General features: G+C 41.7%; 2 protein-coding genes across 4 annotated transcripts in view; both read left to right on the top strand.

Moving 5' to 3' along the window:
- The window catches only part of LOC118406608 (prostaglandin reductase 1-like), a 290,606-nt gene that overhangs the window by 262,187 nt on the left and 10,254 nt on the right, over window positions 1-18,165 (top strand). For both annotated transcript variants that reach the window (XM_035806774.1, XM_035806773.1), the window contains exons 3-4: window positions 15,225-15,281; window positions 16,568-16,759. In XM_035806774.1, coding sequence (XP_035662667.1) covers window positions 15,225-15,281; window positions 16,568-16,759 — 249 coding nt within the window. The remainder of the gene's footprint in view (window positions 1-15,224; window positions 15,282-16,567; window positions 16,760-18,165) is intronic.
- Window positions 5,583-12,353, top strand: LOC118406610. Of its 2 annotated transcripts, none has more exons than XM_035806778.1 (9): window positions 5,583-5,726; window positions 6,761-6,814; window positions 7,140-7,256; window positions 7,723-7,950; window positions 8,499-8,668; window positions 9,182-9,374; window positions 9,746-9,973; window positions 10,643-10,719; window positions 11,478-12,353. In XM_035806778.1, exons 2-8 carry the CDS (start codon window positions 6,772-6,774, stop codon window positions 10,714-10,716), a joined length of 1,053 nt encoding a protein of 350 aa, XP_035662671.1. In that variant the 5' UTR covers window positions 5,583-5,726; window positions 6,761-6,771; the 3' UTR covers window positions 10,717-10,719; window positions 11,478-12,353. The 2 variants fall into 2 exon arrangements, with proteins under 2 accessions (XP_035662671.1, XP_035662670.1); XM_035806777.1 differs by lacking the exon at window positions 5,583-5,726 and adding an exon at window positions 6,033-6,397.

Here is an 18,165-nt window from a genome sequence, read left to right as displayed (position 1 = left end):
ACAAAGTAATGGTCAATGTTAATAACACATATGTAAGCTTTTATCCTGGTCGACATCAACTGCTGGTTAACTGGTGGTTTCATTTGGTGGTTATAGCAAAGGACCAGGCGTTATCACACCATAAACACATCGGGGCGGGTCATTAACCCTTAACCATTTACACACATACCTATAAGTAAAGCTTTTCCCAGGACTCATATAGGACACTGTGACACACTGCCTACCCCGTCCATCCAGTGTGTTTGTGTGTGTGCTTGTGTGTGCGCACCTGTAAGTAAAGCTCTCCCCAGGACTGATAGGACACTGTGACACGCTGCCCACCCAGTCCATCCCGTGTGTTTGTGTGTGCTTGTGTGTACGCACCTGTAAGTAAAGCTCTCCCCAGGACTGATAGGACACTGTGACACACTGCCTACCCCGTCCATCCAGTGTGTTTGTGTGTGTGCTTGCGTGTACGTGTGTACGCACCTATAAGTAAAGCTCTCCCCAGGACTGATGGGACACTGTGACACGCTGCCCACCCCGTCCATCCAGGGTGTGTTATGCTGGGTGATACCATGCCAGTGGATTGCCACTCCTTCCTGTATAAGTTTGTTCGTCACAGTAACAGCGACCTGGGTGGGAAGGGAACAAGATAAAAACCCTTTTAAATATAGCTTTGGGTCCCCTTCAATTGCACAAATGATAGCCGCTAGGCTCACCCCTGAGGCATTGCCAAAAATAAATGGAATGAGTGTGTATGGTGAATATTGTGCATATTTGGTATCACTAAAATGCACATACAGGCGCACGCACACACAAACACACAATTTCACACGAACATAGTTGCACATACGCATACAGTGTCATTGGCGTACAAACCTGCGCCCCTTTCCACACCACAATGGTAGGTCCTGGGAGCTGTTTGTTGACTAATGTTGTTCTGCGGTGATACCCGTCAGCTGTTGTAACCTGGCTGATCTCTGAGAAGGTAAAAAGAAACAAAGAAACATTGTTGCTATAAACATGAACAGGAATTAGTACGTGAAGGTGTAAGTAAGTAGTAAGTATACGTAAGTATTCTAACCGTTTTGTATACGTAAGTATTCTAACCGTTTTGTGACTGTTAGGTATGTGTACCAGGCTGTAGTGTGCGCATGCCTGCGTACCTAAAACTGACACAAAACGATTAACATTCGTATGAGTTGCGCACTGTGCGTACGACTGTGTATGAAAAAAAATATCAAAATGCCTCATACCGACATGATATACATGCTCGTATGACTGCATATAAACCTTTGTCAATATGCCCGGCAAGACAGAACCTTGTATAAAACTTTTGGCCATGGATTCGCGGGATTTGAGCCATGCGGCGAAGTGATCCCTCCCAAGCTGACCAAAAATGCCAAAAATGATCATGATTAAGACATTTTTTTTTTACACATAAACGTATGACTCATCTACGTATAAAACCCAGATGAGCCAAACAAAATGTCCATGTCCGAAATGTCACATCCTCAGTTTTGATACAATACAACTTTATCATATATAGCAGTATTGCCACTGTATCAAAAACAAGACTTCGGTGACCTCTTAATGGTGCAAACAAACGCGGTCCGTCTCACCTTCCTCCGACATGGCTGTCAGTTCACAACTCTGGCTGGAGCTATTGTACTTCCGCTTGCTGTAGACTCCCGTCAGACTGTCTATAATGACCGGGGTTCCCGCCTCTCGCTGCTTGTTGTACAGAAACATGGTCTCCCAATGTTCCACCTGGGGCAGAGACAAACACAAAATCATCTAGCATAGGAACACTTAAATGGTACAGAAACATAAAACTCACTGACGTTTCCAAACAATGGCCTTTTGATATTCTTCTACGTAATGGTTACCACGTAACAAGATCTAACGGTCACTTCAAGGTGTGACACGAGGTCACTCCGGGGCGAGGAGTTACATTGTAAGTATATAAAATAGGGCGTATTTTCTTCCTTAGTCACAACCGTCATTGACACAAGCTCAATCCTAACTAAAGGTGAGGACTAACTGAACAAATATGGGGAGCAAGATTTACGCACGGGCCTCGGGAAATTTCTACCGGATGTAACGTACGGCCTTTAGACTTGAGTACATCGACAGATTCTGATATAAAAGGAATTTAAAATCAATGTTCTCGCTCGACTCAGGTGAAAATGTTTCTAGCCATCGAAAATAAAATGGTGGTCCCGTCTTTGAGGAGAGTCACACATCGAGCACTAATGTTTTAGTAAATTGTAGAAATGTCCGGTCAAAAATAGTGCGAAAACAAGGTTCCGTGAAACGAACCCACCAACAATATTTTGACATCTGTGTCACTGTCAGAGACAAAAAAGCTTAAGATCGAGCCAAGTATAAAATAAACAGTGTTCTTGACCTTTTCACAAGGTGAGCCAGTATTTTCATTAGGGTCGTGAACTCGGAAGTATGGTTACACTGGAAATGTCTGCACAAATCCCACCATTTCTTTACGTCTTTCACTATCTTTAGTACACAAAATCATTCCGCAGCGGACTCTGAAGGATGTAACTTCAAAATGAACCCTCCGAGACAAACCCTTCCCTAACTTGGTGACCGTACTGTGATTAACACGGCACCTGTCGTGGTACAATGGAGTGTGCACAGTTAAGCTTTATCCTCATACCACGTACACCTGTTTGAATAACGTGGAAGTAACGTGAAGGAAAAAAGTAGAATCTTCTTTCTCTTCCTAGCAAGCGCTTGTTTGTAAGTATGCTTGTGGTGTTACAAGCTCTTAGTGTGTAGTATTAGAATAACAGCGAAACAGTCTTACCGTCCAGTTGAACTGGTACAGGTCCTGGCGAGGGGGGTAAGGAACGGGGACGGAGTTAACAAACGTCTCCTGTGTGACAACAGTAGTACACAGGAACGACAATATAACAAGACTCGTTATCGACATGCTGGTCGTGGTTTAGACACGTAGCAATACGTTGATACCAAATATTCATTCCAAATGTAGTATAGAAACGCAACCGGTTTCTTGGTTTCGTTCCACGAAAAATCGCCCGTGCTTTGTGAGGTAGAAACGCCTCCAGACGCCTTGGATTCCGCGAACGAAACCTTGAAGGTATGAAAGGGGTTTTGGGATTTCTTGATACTTATATCGCATGCCCTGATTAGAAAGAGGGTGTGGAAGAGTTTTATCTGTCTCGGGATCATATCTATTGTGTCGTTACATCGCTATCAACCTACCGTCGTTCACTGAATATTGTGAGAAAATATACAGTTGTATCTTATGTAGACCCTAGTTAAATGATACTGTTGGGTTTGATCTTTACTCATGTAGTGTTACATGTCATTGAGCAAAGATCAAAAGACGCCACACACACAAAAATCAAGTAGGTACAAATTCACATTTTGATTCTTGAGATAAATTGTGATTTATGGTCCCTCTGTTAGAGGCCATGGGTAACTTGAAGGTTACTGGTAGTCAGTTTTTACTCCTTATAGATGTGCACACCGTGCACTTCTGTCTGCACTTTGCTGCTATGTAAATACCAATGCACCTGTTAATTGCTTCGAGTGGTGGGGGGTTAAAGAAGTAATGACAAAGAATGGTACAGGGTAGAACAACAATCATTAAGTTTGACATTGTTTTTACAACATAGTCATATGTCCAATGTTTCCGTGTTAGAGGACAGAAACATAACCACTGACACCCCTCTACCACAGTTGGTCCATCCCAGACAAAAGCGGTACGGATACAAAACACGCCACCTTTTGTATTATACCTCTGGTCCATAACAAACGATAACAACAGTGGGAAAGGTCATCTTGCGTGACAATTTTCATGTAGCTAGATCTGACTTTACACCTTCAGAGGAGGTTCCATTTGATATCAAGGGGTGTATATAACTTCTGTCAACTCGGACCACCCAGTGACTGGTATACAGCTAAACTTGTACAGCACAGCGAGAGTGTTTGATATACAGTTAAACATTTACATGTGTGGGACCGCGTGGCACGATCGGGAGCGCGTTGGTCTTAGGCCCAAGAGGTCCCGGGTTCGAATCCGCTTGCTGTGTCACCGAAACAGTTCTGTCCCTGTAGGACTTAGTACACCAGTAGACGAGAGGGTGGAGAAGGAAGTGCACAGCCCTCCTTCACCTTAAAAAGTCACGTGCAGGCCAGGCAGACTGGTCGTCTAATAAACCTGTCTGCCAACCATTGATCTTCGGATACGAAGAAACAGCCATCATCATCACATGTATGTGATCATCTCTACATAATTTAACTACCTGGTCATTAATATACAATCAAACCTGTAACAGTGACCACATCTACATAAAGACCACCTCTACATAAGGACCACCTCTACATAAGGAACACCTCTACATAAGGCCTACTTCTACATAATAAGGACCACCTCTACATAAGGACAGCCTCTACATAAGGACCACCTCTACACAAGGTCTACCTCTACATGATAAGGACCACCTCTACATAAGGACCACCTCTACATAAGGCCTACTTCTACATAATAAGGACCACCTCTACATAAGGACCGCCTCTACATAAGGACCACCTCTACACAAGGTCTACCTCTACATGATAAGGACCACCTCTACATAAGGACCACCTCTACATAAGGCCTACTTCTACATAATAAGGACCACCTCTACATAAGGACAGCCTCTACATAAGGACCACCTCTACACAAGGTCTACCTCTACATGATAAGGACCACTATGATATACACTCAAGCATGTTGACGGGTTTCTTCTGGTCCATTGAGTGTTAGATATAGGCATGTCAAGCTGCTATAGATTACATCTAACTGTTCCTTATTACTCCCCTCACAAATTCCTGTTTAAGTTAGAGGAAATATTCTTCCCCTTTACACATGGTGAACTATTTACCCAGTCATACAGTACATTCAGCCTATGTGCACAACACCACACAGAGTTTTCTTTTTTAAAACGACGTTCTTTAAGATCAAGGATACGGCACTTAGAAAAAAACAAACAAATACACAGTGTATTGCCGTTTCTTACCTAAGGGTCACTCGCAAGTGGCAATAAAATGACAATGGTAAACAGCATAGATAACTACTCTAGTAGTAAGTATAAATCTTATGATAAAACGCATTTTATTCGGTTTGACGTATTTTCCTGAAAAACATTACGTAAGCCAATCATCAAGCCGTGTGTGTTATTTTAATGATTTGCCCATCATACTGTGGTGGTCAGAGGGGCAACATCACAAAATGTTCTTTTCTTCGTCTCTCGACATGGTGGAAGTATGATATGGACAGCAATATCTCCCCAAACAGAAATGCTTGCCACCACCCTCTTATGTATATGTATAGAATATAAAAGAAAGATTATACAAGGGGAATTCTGGTGAGTCATACAAAACAAACAGCCGTGTGTAAACGAACAGTGAGGTCACGGATTAGCGCAAAGTCTTGTCAAGTGGGTGCATTACCACGGAATAGAATGTAGATCATAAGAACACGTTCCAATTGACTGCCCTAATTCTCTGTCACTGAGACTGTTGTTTCATAAAGTACAGTTGGGGTTCAAACAGTGCTGTAGAAATGGTACGATCAACGCTAGACGACACGAGTGGGTGTGATGACGTCATATCCGGAGGGGTAAACCCAGCCCTGACGAGGCAAACCAGTTTTGGACTCGTCTGACTCACATTTACAAAGTGCCTCGCTATTGATACTCGTGTTACAACTAAAGGTACGTGTATCGTTCATTTTACTTTTTAATAGTCGTTTCGATACATGTACTGCCAAGAATACAACCAAATTATCAATGAATATAACCTGTGTTTTAATTCATTAGCGCCGAATAGAGCACGACAATTACATTCCGACATTGTCACTTCCGGGGACCTAGCAAAACAAGGTGGCTGCTTAGATTAAACGTAGCAACTAATGTACATGAAGTGCACAAAGTGCAGAGGCACCTTAGAGTATGTTATCATACTGTATTCGTACTGTTTCAGTATTAAAGTTGCTTCATTACTTCATTACAGAAAAGGTGGGGTTATTTCCATAAAGTAGGCTTTCCTTTGGAGTTTGAAGCGGTTGACACTTTTTGAATGGTTATTAAGATGACCCTTACGAATTTCTGTGGGTGAAAACATTGTAAGATTGAAATTGGGGATAGTACTTTAATGAAGACTTGTTTCGGTGTGTTTTAACATACTAACTCATTGAGAGGTCTAACAAGGGTATCTGCCGCTACAGCACAGCACAGCTCTAAAACAAGTGACATAAAAAAAAACAGTGACTCACCGGGAGTTTTTATGCATAGGCGGCGGAAGCCAACATGCATCCGTGTTTAAAACTTGCTTGTGAACGCTCAAGGGATGGTTAAGTGGTTCAAGGAAAACGAAATTTTCTCAGGTGCGTAATTATATAAAATTTGCAACTTTACTGAAAATCTCAGAACGACTTGTAAATTAATTGTTTACTATGTACTCATTGGTGGGACCTAGGACAAATTGGCATCGGATTGTGACGTCACAGAAATGATTCATAGTCGCACTGGTTTATGGGTAGCCTGTTCTGTGACACCATACGTTGCCGATTGGTGGCAACAAAGAGATGAATAAAATCTTTCAGAAAACGAGGAATATGCAAGCCACTACGGCCATGCTTTAAATGCAGCATTATTTCCTTTGCCAGAATGGCTAAGGTTATGTCTTAGGCTTGTGCGTCTGTTTGTTCTTTCGTCTGTATAATAAATATACTATTTTTATCGTTTAGAAGACCAGAAGATGTCTACGGCAAAGGAGATAGAAAACGAAAGTGCATTTGTCGGTAAGAACAATGTCTTTTTAATTCACCCTGCATCCCAATTGATCAAATAATGAAATCCCCTTACAGTTTCTGTTAATTTTACGAACGAAGATTGTTTGTACATAAAAAAGACACTTTACACATTTACATTCATCTGACTTGGTAAATTTCATTATATGAAATCTAAACTGAAGACTAAAACTGAATTTTCGACTGAGTTCCTCAGTTCCTTTAACTGCCTGGCACAGTCACTCTGGACACATGACTTTTTGTATGTGTGACGTCAGCAATTGGTCAAAGGTTGTTGATATTGAAATGTCGTGTAAATAGTACTGTTAAATTTCAGCACCTTCAGACGTTTCCAAGCGAAACTCCAGAGACCTAGACCTCTCTGCTGCACTTGCGTCCATTCAACTTACTGGGAAGGAGCGGACAGCTTCATTGGAATCTGGATACGCAACTGGTAAACACAATGTACTTATATAAGTAATGATACACTCCTTTTTCAAGCAAATTATTAACCGCTCATTAACCACCAATGCATATATGTACATACGTTGCGTTTAGGAACGCAATTATAAGCAGCGACACCTGTGCTGTAGTGTGTATAACCAATCAGAATTGTCCTGTGGAAGGTGACAGACGCTCACTAAAATGTCAATTGATTGAAATACTTTCTTTTACACCCTCCCTTATATCATTTGAGTTATCAAATTTGCATGACGTGTTTAAGATTTGCTTTTCCTTAGAACTATCGCAGTGTGAATCCCGTTGCCAACAAAGAGTTACTCTAGAGGCATCCCCATAGTAAATTTTTTGAACAGCTCAAACATTTAGATGTGCAGCTTTTATGTGTTAAAGGTTGTTAAGGGTAACAACAAATAGATAGATAGGTACATATTCATGAATTCCTTCTTCTTCTGCACCAGAAAGCTCCAGTCGCCCCACCAGTGGCTATGATTTTGACGGAGCGCCCCAGCCCTCTTCCGGCCCGGCAGTGCTCCACACATCGAGCTCCGGCAACTCTACTCAACCCACCATCAACTATTTCACTGTGCAGATAACGGGAACAGCAACCAACGTGCAAATCGGGTCTAACAACATCATGGACATTACCAAAGCTGAGAGTGACAAGAGGATGGTGCCACTTTCAGAGGGTAATAACGTTAGAAATGTAATTCGATATGTCAGTCTATTATTAAGCAAAGCCATATCTACACAATTTAAGGGACAATTTATTGCCTTTAAGGAAAAATCCATGCCGTTAGTGTTGTAATTATTTTATTCACTTTGTTTGATGCAACATTTCCCATGGAGATAACAAAACATATAACAAATTTTCAAATTCTGGACTTTACGTTTTAGACGTTAAAGACACATGACCAAAGCAATAAATACACATAATCACAGCAATAAAGATACATGACCACAGCAATAAAGATACATAACCACAGCAATAAAGATACATGACCACAGCAATAAATATATATGACCACAGCAACGGGTCGTAAAATCCAGATAATCTGTGTCGTCCCCCGTCTCTGCTTGAATCGGATGGCGTGCCCGAATCTAAACTGATTCCCAATCATTGCATCATCATCATGATTATTCCAATCGCTTGTTCCGTAAAGTTCAGTCCTCTTGCATAATGTTATTTACCAAGACAAATGATCATTCGAGCTAACCAATAACAGCTATTGTACAGATTTCATAGCGACCCTCGTCTCCGTTCACGATCCGGAGGGAGAGGAGCTGATGTTCCGACGGCTGGCTGACGAGTCGTACCGGCGGGAGTACGTCAGGAGGATGAGGGAGCAGGACGTGCCGAGTACTATTGCGGAGGTCGGGCGGGGATGCATATTCCTCAACCTACAGGTAGAGAATGGATGTTACTGCACCTTACTGGGTATTATCCCCACAGTTCAGGTCCTGGTTCAAATTAGTTGTAATTGGGAGACGCCAGATGGGATCAATGGTAAGGGCATATCGGGTTAGACTAAAACCGTCTTTCGAAACTGCGGTACCCCGGGTCCCACTTTCGTGGATGTACTTCGAACACCTCGGGGCTTGCAACCCTTAAGATTCTCTAAAAACAACTTCCTAAAAGGAAACTTGCTAATATACATGCTACCAGACTCTCCAAGGTAAACAATTACAATAGGTACAAGTCTTCACTGCGCATCGTTGAATAATTCGTTGAAAATTTTTAAGCTAGGAATACCGTTCCTCGACTTGTCCTGCTAATTGGAAGGTAACTTATTAAAATTAGGCATAAAAATGGATGGGTTAATGAGACCGGAGACATATGATTTTGATTTTTGTTTATGATTTTGCAAAATAATCACACGGAAACTTTTCTCACTGGGCCTCATCTTACTGAATCTCCAGGTGGAAACCCCTGCGGCTGCGCAGAAGCTGCTGGAGATGTGTCGTGACGGAAGTTACCATCGGATCCTGATGGAGACATTCCTGCCTGAGTACGTCACTTCCGGGAAACCCGTGGACATCAGTCTAGCCGTGTCGGTGAAGACCCCGGATGTCCCACCAGTTCGGGTGACCTTAGTCGAGGAAAGTGAAACTGGTAAATTGGCTTCGTAAATAATTATAATGATGAGTGAGAGTGAGTTGTGAGTACACGAGTGGTGAGTAAGTGAATTAGTAAGAGTAAGTGAGTGAGTGTGGAGTAAATTGGGTATTGAGTGATAAGTTAGTATGTAATGAGTAAACGGTGAGTGGTAATTAATGACAGCATGAGGAGCTGTTAGTAAGTGGGAAAGTGAGTGTGTGAGTGAGTGTGTGAGTGCGCGAGTGAGTGCGCGAGTGAGTTAATAAGGGGGTTTGTGTGTGAGTGAGTGAGTGAGTGAGTGAGTAAATTAGTATGTGAACGAGCACGTCAAAGATTTCAAAGCTTGAATATGATCAATGGTCATTTTGACTTTCTTGAACACCCAGACCCACAGGACAAAGTAGCTACGGCCACGACTGACCAGCTACAAGCGGTGGAGACATCTTCTGACAGCCGGGCATCAGACGGAACCTGCTTGGTGGATGTAATCCCTCCTGGTGCATCCACCACCCGAGCCAAGTCACCTCAGCTGCAGCGGCTTGTAGCTACTGAGGGCCGGCCGAGACAGACCAGCTCTGACTCTGGGCTGGGCTCTGCTGACTGGGACACTGACGGTGAGATACGAGCAAAAATCATGGTTACTCCAAATTTTTTACAAGCAATGACTGTTTTTAAAGGCAAGGTACATACCTCCAAATTTTCGACAGCTGACAGTCCATTTTGTTCACGGAGAATGACCTAGTCTCGATCTCGCGAGGTCTGGGTTGCGTAGATCATCTGCCCCCCTCCCCTCGCCTCCTTGCGGAGTAGGGGTAGGTAGAACTTGGGCAGCTCTCCACAAAATGTCATGGTATATTTCAGCAGAGATGTAACTCGCCTAGACAAAAAATGTTATATTGTTTAGGTATTTTCATTTAGGCTTTCTTGAAGTTTATTTGCAAAAAACTATGCTATTTGAAACAATTACATTGCATCAAGTAGGTAAATGCCTAAATAGAAATGTTCCTTATTCACAACAGGTACATATATTAGAAAGATTTAACAGGCAAAGATTCGGCGACAGTCTGTTATCTTTCTCAGGTTTACTTTGCACCTTCACTGCTGGCAAATACAAATGGGCATTTGTGCATATGACTAAATTTCAGTTTGACAGTTCAGTAGAAAATGGCAAATTATCAGTCAAAAACAAAACAACAATTAAAAGAACATCCTGCAGTCGCTGATTAGAAAGGCTGAAATATTAGGTTTGACGTCATGAAGTTTTCATTTCACTTCATTTACAGAAGAGACTTCTCGATTCAAGTTCCCTGTCAAGCCGAACACTTCCAGACAAGCACACAAGAAGCCGCCATTGTAGAAGGTAAGGAAAAAAGATAAACTCTGGCTACTGATTTCTGTGTCACAGATGTGCAAGGTTCCATTTTCTAATTTACCTGTTCCATTTAATTGTAGTTATGATGTACATTTTTAATTATTTTAGGGTAAATCGGTTCATTGTCATCAATACTATCAATACCTTCCCGAAGCGTTACTAACAATTTGAAAGCTAATGGGCGCCGAAAAAAAGGTGGCTTTTCACATAGTTCAAAACCCTAGTCTCTTTTTGATACTTTATGAGTAGCATAAGTTTGGTTTTAATCGAATATGTCAAACAAGAATCCTTAAGAAGGCAAGGCTGTGCTAAAAAAAAGATTCACATATATAGACTAACTCAGACACTGGAAAGCGGCATTCATTTTGCTGGTAAGCATATTTTGTTGGAGCTTGCAGAGCTAGAGCTAGAGATACAACTAGAAATACCCTGTATCATTTTATTTTATTCTTTAGCCGCAGGTCACTAACAAAAAGACACTAATTCTGCAATGACACTAGTTTCCGGCGCGTATACGGTCATTGCGTTTTGAAAGGGTCGTTGCTTTTTGGCTTGTATTACCACACTCTGTCACTTAAGTTTTATAACCACGATCTGTCCATACCGCGATGTTTCATGTCGAAATCGATTAGTGTTTAAGGTTTAAGCTTTGGGGCTGGGTTTCGAAGTATTATGCTACAATCACGGTATTGTGTTATAGTTATGATTAAAATGTTGCTTTATTCACGACTTTTCTTTCTTGTCAGCCCCAAATGATCTCACATAGACCAGCAAGCGATATGGCGACAGCAGTCGCAGGCAACGACCGTTTACGAGACATGCATGGGTCGAGATGACAACCTTGTCTTGGAGGGAGGGGAGGACAGAGAGATATCTTATCTTCGAATGTGCTTTAAGCTTTAGTAGTTACGAGCTTTTCATTCTTATCTTTTTTAAGTATATTGTTTTCTTAAAGGCAAAAGTTAATAACCATCATGAACAGAGTTTTCTTCTTTTTGAGTAACTTTTTATTATAATGAACGTTGTTATAACACAAAGTGAACAAATTCTGCATTCTTTTGTATTGAGATTTATGTATTTCATCCGGTTTCAATAGTTTCTACAGATTGTTAAGTCAATTAGAAATAACTTACTTATGTATACAACCTCATTTTCTCAAACGTTTTGACAGTCTGTTTAATGTGTGGAAGACACTAGCCAGACTGTTGTTCGTATAGCGGAAACATAATCTAGTGCACAGAAGAAAACTATGCTCATGTATTTTTTTTTCTTTGATACTATATAACGAATCCTTTTTCTTGATTCATCAGATGAGATTGTACAAAATGTTTGGTTAACGTTAATACTTTAAGGCGAAAAATATCAAATTGTACCAGACATAAAGCTAGAGATTACCTATTCCTACGTGCTTATATATTGGTAAATGGTTCGACTTTCATACTTATGACATATGTAATATCATTATCAGTTTACTGTACACCCAACAACATTTTGTATAGCTATTATTCTTCCGCCAAATAATAGAAATGTCACATTTTGATGGAGCTTCCAACCAGTGAAATATAAAGCAGAACATTAGTTGCATAGTTTATGTAAAAAATACAGGATTATATGATCAATAAAAACTCGCGGTCGCTTCTTTTATACATTGCGATTTTCCTAGATATTTGTAGTATTTTAATTTTCTTTTTGATAAACGAGTTATTATTATTACTGAGCTACTAAGTTTCTGATAATAATATGCATGTCATACGACCCCTTGCGGTCCTTTGAAATTCAGCGCAAGGGATGATAGCATATCTCAGGAACCTTGCAGTTTTCCCATAATGCACAAGAGGGCGCTTATGACCACGGTAGTGATAGCTGATTCTTAATTAGGCCTTTTTCCCTAAAAATAATCCATTCATTTATTGCAGTTGCTGTACAGTCGTATGCTTCAGTAGGTGATTTCGAAATAATGTAGACATCCAATGTCGTTTATCGTTATCGGCATTGCTGTAAAACATCCCCTTTATATGGCGGTTTAAGATCCCAATGTTCAGTGCTAACACAGCGTCAATTTTGTAAAGTCAACATTTCACTTCACGCTTCTTCGAGCAGTGACACGACCTTTTGGTCGTGCGAATGTTTTGGTGCATTGTTTGCCTCAGGCCATCTTTAAAAACAGGTTTGGTGAAGCCCCCGGCTAAACAGTACATACCTGTGCTTAATGTAAACAATGGACGCAACGAGTCAACCATAAACAAGTAATACGAGCATGCGCTGCTGTACTATGTATGCAAAGTGGTTCACGTTACAGTGTGTCCGGGTCACGAACGCAGTGCAGGTAAGGTATCAAGACACACGAGAGAACGTTCCTAAATACTATCCAGATTTGAGAATCAAACAAAGACTACTGCTGGACGTCAAGTTCGACAATGGTGAAGGCAAAGAAGTTCGTGATCGCTGCAAGGTTCGATGGACTGCCGAAGGTGAGCGACTTTAAGCTCGTAGAGGAGGACACGCCGGAACTAAAGAATGGAGGTAAGGGTAAACAGAACGCGGCCAACAATAAGGTCTAAAGCAAAAGAACAAAGGCGGGGAAATGGACTTTGCCATCTGTAAGGGTCAAAGATCGTTGCACACTTTTCTCCCCACAATTCTCGAAGAATCGATGCTTTTTGACACATACTGCGTCTCTGTTGATAATCTCATATAAACAATGATTGAGAGTTTAGGTCAGAATTCGTGCAATGACGGGCTGTCAATCTCTGCCCAAAAATAATAAGCTATCTTATATTCATCATCATCATCATACTTAAATGTAAACTATTTTGATGATTAACTCTATGGTATAGAGTATCTTGATTGAACGAGACCTTTCTTCTCTTACCTTTCTAAATATCGGTAAGTAAAAGATAGGAAGCAGAAGATTTTCTCGTCTAGAGCACAATACTACTACACGTACTACTAGTCTGAACAAGTCGTGTACACGACATGTACAGACACAGAGACCTTAGATATAGAATATAACTCTTGTTTTCTGTGGATTTGTAAGACCGTTGCTAGAGTATGCTTGCCCAGTGTGGCATCCAGGCCTCACCGCTCTCCAGTCAAAGTGGATTAAATCTGTACAAAGGAGGGCGTGCAGAGTATGATTCTAGGTCGACACTATGCTGGCTTCGACAGAGCCTTAGAGCAGCCGTGTCACTTCCCTGTATCTAAGACGCCGTAGTCTTTGTTTGAAATTTGCATTGTCTGTATTCTCTGGCTGGTTACCCCCGAAAAGGGAAGTGTTCATGGCAGGGAGCTACATATAAAGGACAACAATTTAGATGCAAATCATCCAGATAAAAAAAAAAACACTACATTTTATTGCATCATTTTTGAATGAATGATAGTGAATTTTTTAAAACAAATGTATTACGTATCATACACCAATTCAGCCTTGTATGGCTGCAATGATATGTATATGTATATACGCCCTTTTTGGCGCTAATAAACCAGTGATTCAGTCATTCAATACTAAGAAGCAAACCTTTCCTATTGTCGATCTACTTTGTTATCTAAACAAGCCAGTAAAACTTTATCAATTTTTTTATAAAATTCCAAAAAACAAAATCACAGATGCGTGAAAAACCGTACGTTGCTGTAGTTTTTAACAGGTTCCAACAGGTTTAAAATGGTAGGGGTGGGGTTTTCAACGGATATGGTAAACTAAATGGTAAGGTCATACGGAGTTCACAATGCATCTGAGGCTCTCCTAGGGAATCCTTGGTAAACAGAATGTCACATTTTTGACGGGAGCTGTGTCGAAAAGGGGCAATTTGTCGCTGGGTTTTCAAACTAATTTCCACCTTTGACGTCATAGAAAAGATGGCCCCCATTTCTGAACCTACTAAAAGAATTTAATTAATTGCGATTCGCGGTAAAGGCTTCTTGACTAGTTGGCTCCAGAAATCAAGAAAGTATAATTAGGGGGTATGGTTTGCTAGATTGTATGTCCAATATCATAAGAAGGCAATGTATTTTGTACAAACGTCTATGTTTATTGAATAGTACTTATGATGGCAGTCTGTGATTAGCAATTCTGTTTCAAGTGTCATTATTGACACAAATATCCAGATATACGAAAAAATTTTTAAAAGATTTTAAAAAATTAATTTTAAGCAATCTCGTATCACATGGCACATTCACTTTCAACCCGCAAAATCACAACAGTCGCCGATCGTCAAAACCCCTCTTCAAACGCAAAATTGTGTAATGTTCATTTCTTACCTAAAAGATTTTGTTCTTATTTCTGCTCAATTTGATATCATCTTCTTTCAGATTTACTATGCGAGACCTTGTTCATTTCTGTGGACCCATACATGAGGTGAGAATAGCACCATGTAGCTACAACTGTTCCAGTAATAAAAGAAAGGACTTCAAGTTTAAGAACAGAAATTTATTAGCCAGCCATCACATATTTTATATTGTCGTTTTAATCTATTGTTTTCTACTTTTGAACACAGGCTTTTTGGCCGCTCCCTAAAGGAGGGCGACACCATGATCGGGGAGGTAGTGTCACGGTAGGGGTCAATCAAGGTAGCAGAACACAGTATTAGTGGGCGAACCCCGGGGTGTATGACGCGGGTACATAAAATAGTACGGATAAACTTGTTGAAGGAGAGGTAAAACGCCTTATTTGAGGGGCAGCCAGATATAATCTATGCTACGTGGTCACGGAAGGTGTCGACTCTGAGACTGCATGGTTTGGATTGTGAAAGTTTTCTATTTTGTGTATAAATGCGCTCCATTACGCAACTGCCTTTCTAGCGTGAGCCGGCTGCAGTTCTGTGACCTCCGCAGAGGGGCATTTCAAAGAGGGCGTGAGAAGACGATACGCCGACAGTATTTTTTTGTTTTTTAATATATTGTGGCTTGTACCTTCAACTCAAACATATCTGATTTTGGTATTCCAAAAGTGCACCCTACTATATTTTTCATTGCGTCGAAGCTAGTCACCTTGAGGCCCTTAACTATAGAAATCCCCATAGGCCGAAAACTGTGTTCTGCTACCTTCAAGGAAATGAATTATTAATGACAAGACAAGTCTTAATATGTGTGGGACAACACCTTAAGCATCGCATTTAATATCTATCTTTCTTTATATTCATACATAAATACCTAACGGTTTGGACTGCAGGTATTACCCATCGATGTGTATGTTTCAATACTTAACGTTTGGGACCACCTCTCTTAAGCTAATGGAACAGTCCACCGTACGTGCAAATTCGTGCTGTGTACGTGCCAAAACGTGGGCAATCTTTTGGGATCCGTAAGTGGTAAGTACCGCCTCCGTACGGATCGTAGGGAATCCGAAGGATTTTGGAGCACGCAGACACGCCGTAGAACTTAACGTTCAGGCAATGTGCCATCGGGCTGCGGATTAGCCCATTGTACGTGCCAGTACAGGCGACGCACCTGCCCTGTACAGCCTGGACGTTTTCAGAAATACGTGGCGAACGTGGCCTCCCCCAAAACGTACCGGGACAAATTGTACGTACGGCGGGTTCTGCCCTTAGCTTTAGCAGTGATATGTTTTGTTTTTTGTACCAGAACAATTCAAAATGAAACGGCCATGATCACGGAGACAGACGGCCGACAAAATGACAACAAAATTCCTTTGTTTGTTATGTATACAAAATGTTGTTGTGGACACCTTGCTCCTAATATGTAGACCTGTACATATGGCATATGTACAAATATTCAAATAATTATAAGCTGAAACTAGAAATTGTCATCGTTTTCTTCTGCATAAATTGTTTTACCTGTGGCCAGGCATACACCTTGTCATAAGTTTTGCTCTATGCAGAGTGATCGAGTCCAAAAGCCAGAAGTACCCTGTGGGAACCACAGTGCTGGCCGGGTACGGGTGGCGCACACACGCTGTCGTGCACGAGGACGACAAACATCCTCTCCCCACCGCGCAACTTCGGGCGGTTCCCGCAGACTTCCCCAAGGAACTGTCTCCTGGGCTCCTGCTGGGGGTTACCGGTATGCCGGGGTAAGCAATTCTACTTTACTTTTCATTCCTCCCATGTTTCCTTCGTTGCCTATTTCTTTCCCTTCTGCCTTACTGTTTTTAAACTTTTTCTTCTTCCAAGATCCTCTTTTTTCTTTCTTCCGTCCTTCATTCTTTCTTTCTTTCTTTCTTTCTCATATTTGTTTCTGTTTGACTCTACTTTCCTTTACCCTTCTCTCTCTCTCACACACCCTTCTTCTTCTTCTTCTTTCGGTTAGGCTGCCAACCTCATCTTTTTGAGGATTCTGCAGCCGTGGCAACATGGAGAGGTTCACTGCGCAGACTGAGGGGGGATTATATTTTGGATTTAAACATAGACAAGGATGGCGATAGCGCCACCTCCGCTGGGAGGCCGTTCCAGTCTCTAGATGTACGTGGGAAGAAGGCATTTTGCCTATATTGGGTTCTACTAGTCGGTACCTTGTATGCTGCGGGATGGGTCGATCTCGAACTTCTAGCTTGTGGAGCGGGACTCGTTTTGCAGTTAATAGCCAGATCCCCTGAGTGGTATTTATAAAAAGTGACCAATCTGGCCCTCCGTCGTCTCTCCTGGAGTGTTGGCCACTCAAGGTCGTGAAGCATTTCGCTGACACTGGAGGACCGTCGATACCTGTTTGACACCCACCGGGCAGCCCTACGCTGGACCGCTTCGAGCTTCGCTATATCCTTTGCTGTATAGGGGTCCCAAACGGGACTAGCAAATTCTAGTAATGGTCGGACTAATGTAACATAAGCAAGGTTTTTTATCTTTTTGGATCCTACCTTTATGTTTCTTCTCAGAAAACCTAGGGTTCTGCTGGCCTTGTTGGTGATGTTTGCGATGTGCGTACACCAAGTGAGATTGTAAGTAATTGTCACTCCTAGATACTTGGCTTCCTTGGTTGAGACAAGAGTGTGACCATGAAGTTTGTAGTTCATTGTTTGGGGGACCCTCTTCCTTGTGATATGGAGTGCTTGGCACTTGTCTGGATGGAAACTCATCATCCAGGTTTGCTCCCACTCAGCAAGACGATCCAAGTCTTCTTGAAGTACTTCCTGATCCCTAGTCGAGCTGATGGTTTTGTGTGCCAAGGTGTCGTCTGCAAACAGACGAGCAATAGACGACAAACTGGTAGGGAGGTCGTTTATATATAACAGAAACAGGGTGGGGCCTAGAACAGATCCCTGCGGCACTCCTGAATCTACTGGTACAAAACTTGAAGTTGAGCCTTCCACTACTACCGCTTGCCGGCGGTCGGTGAGGAAGCTCTGGATCCAGGTCTGCAGCGACCCTGTGATGCCGTAGTAGTTTAACTTATGGATGAGTAGGGAGTGGCAAACTTTGTCGAATGCCTTGCTAAAATCCATTATCAGGGCATCTGTTTGTCTCCCCTGTTCAAGGTCAACAG

This window comes from Branchiostoma floridae, chromosome 19, assembly GCF_000003815.2.
Source record: "Branchiostoma floridae strain S238N-H82 chromosome 19, Bfl_VNyyK, whole genome shotgun sequence".
NCBI lineage: Eukaryota > Metazoa > Chordata > Leptocardii > Amphioxiformes > Branchiostomatidae > Branchiostoma > Branchiostoma floridae.
Note: the sequence above shows the minus strand (reverse complement) of the source record. Positions and strands in the feature narration are given on the sequence as shown.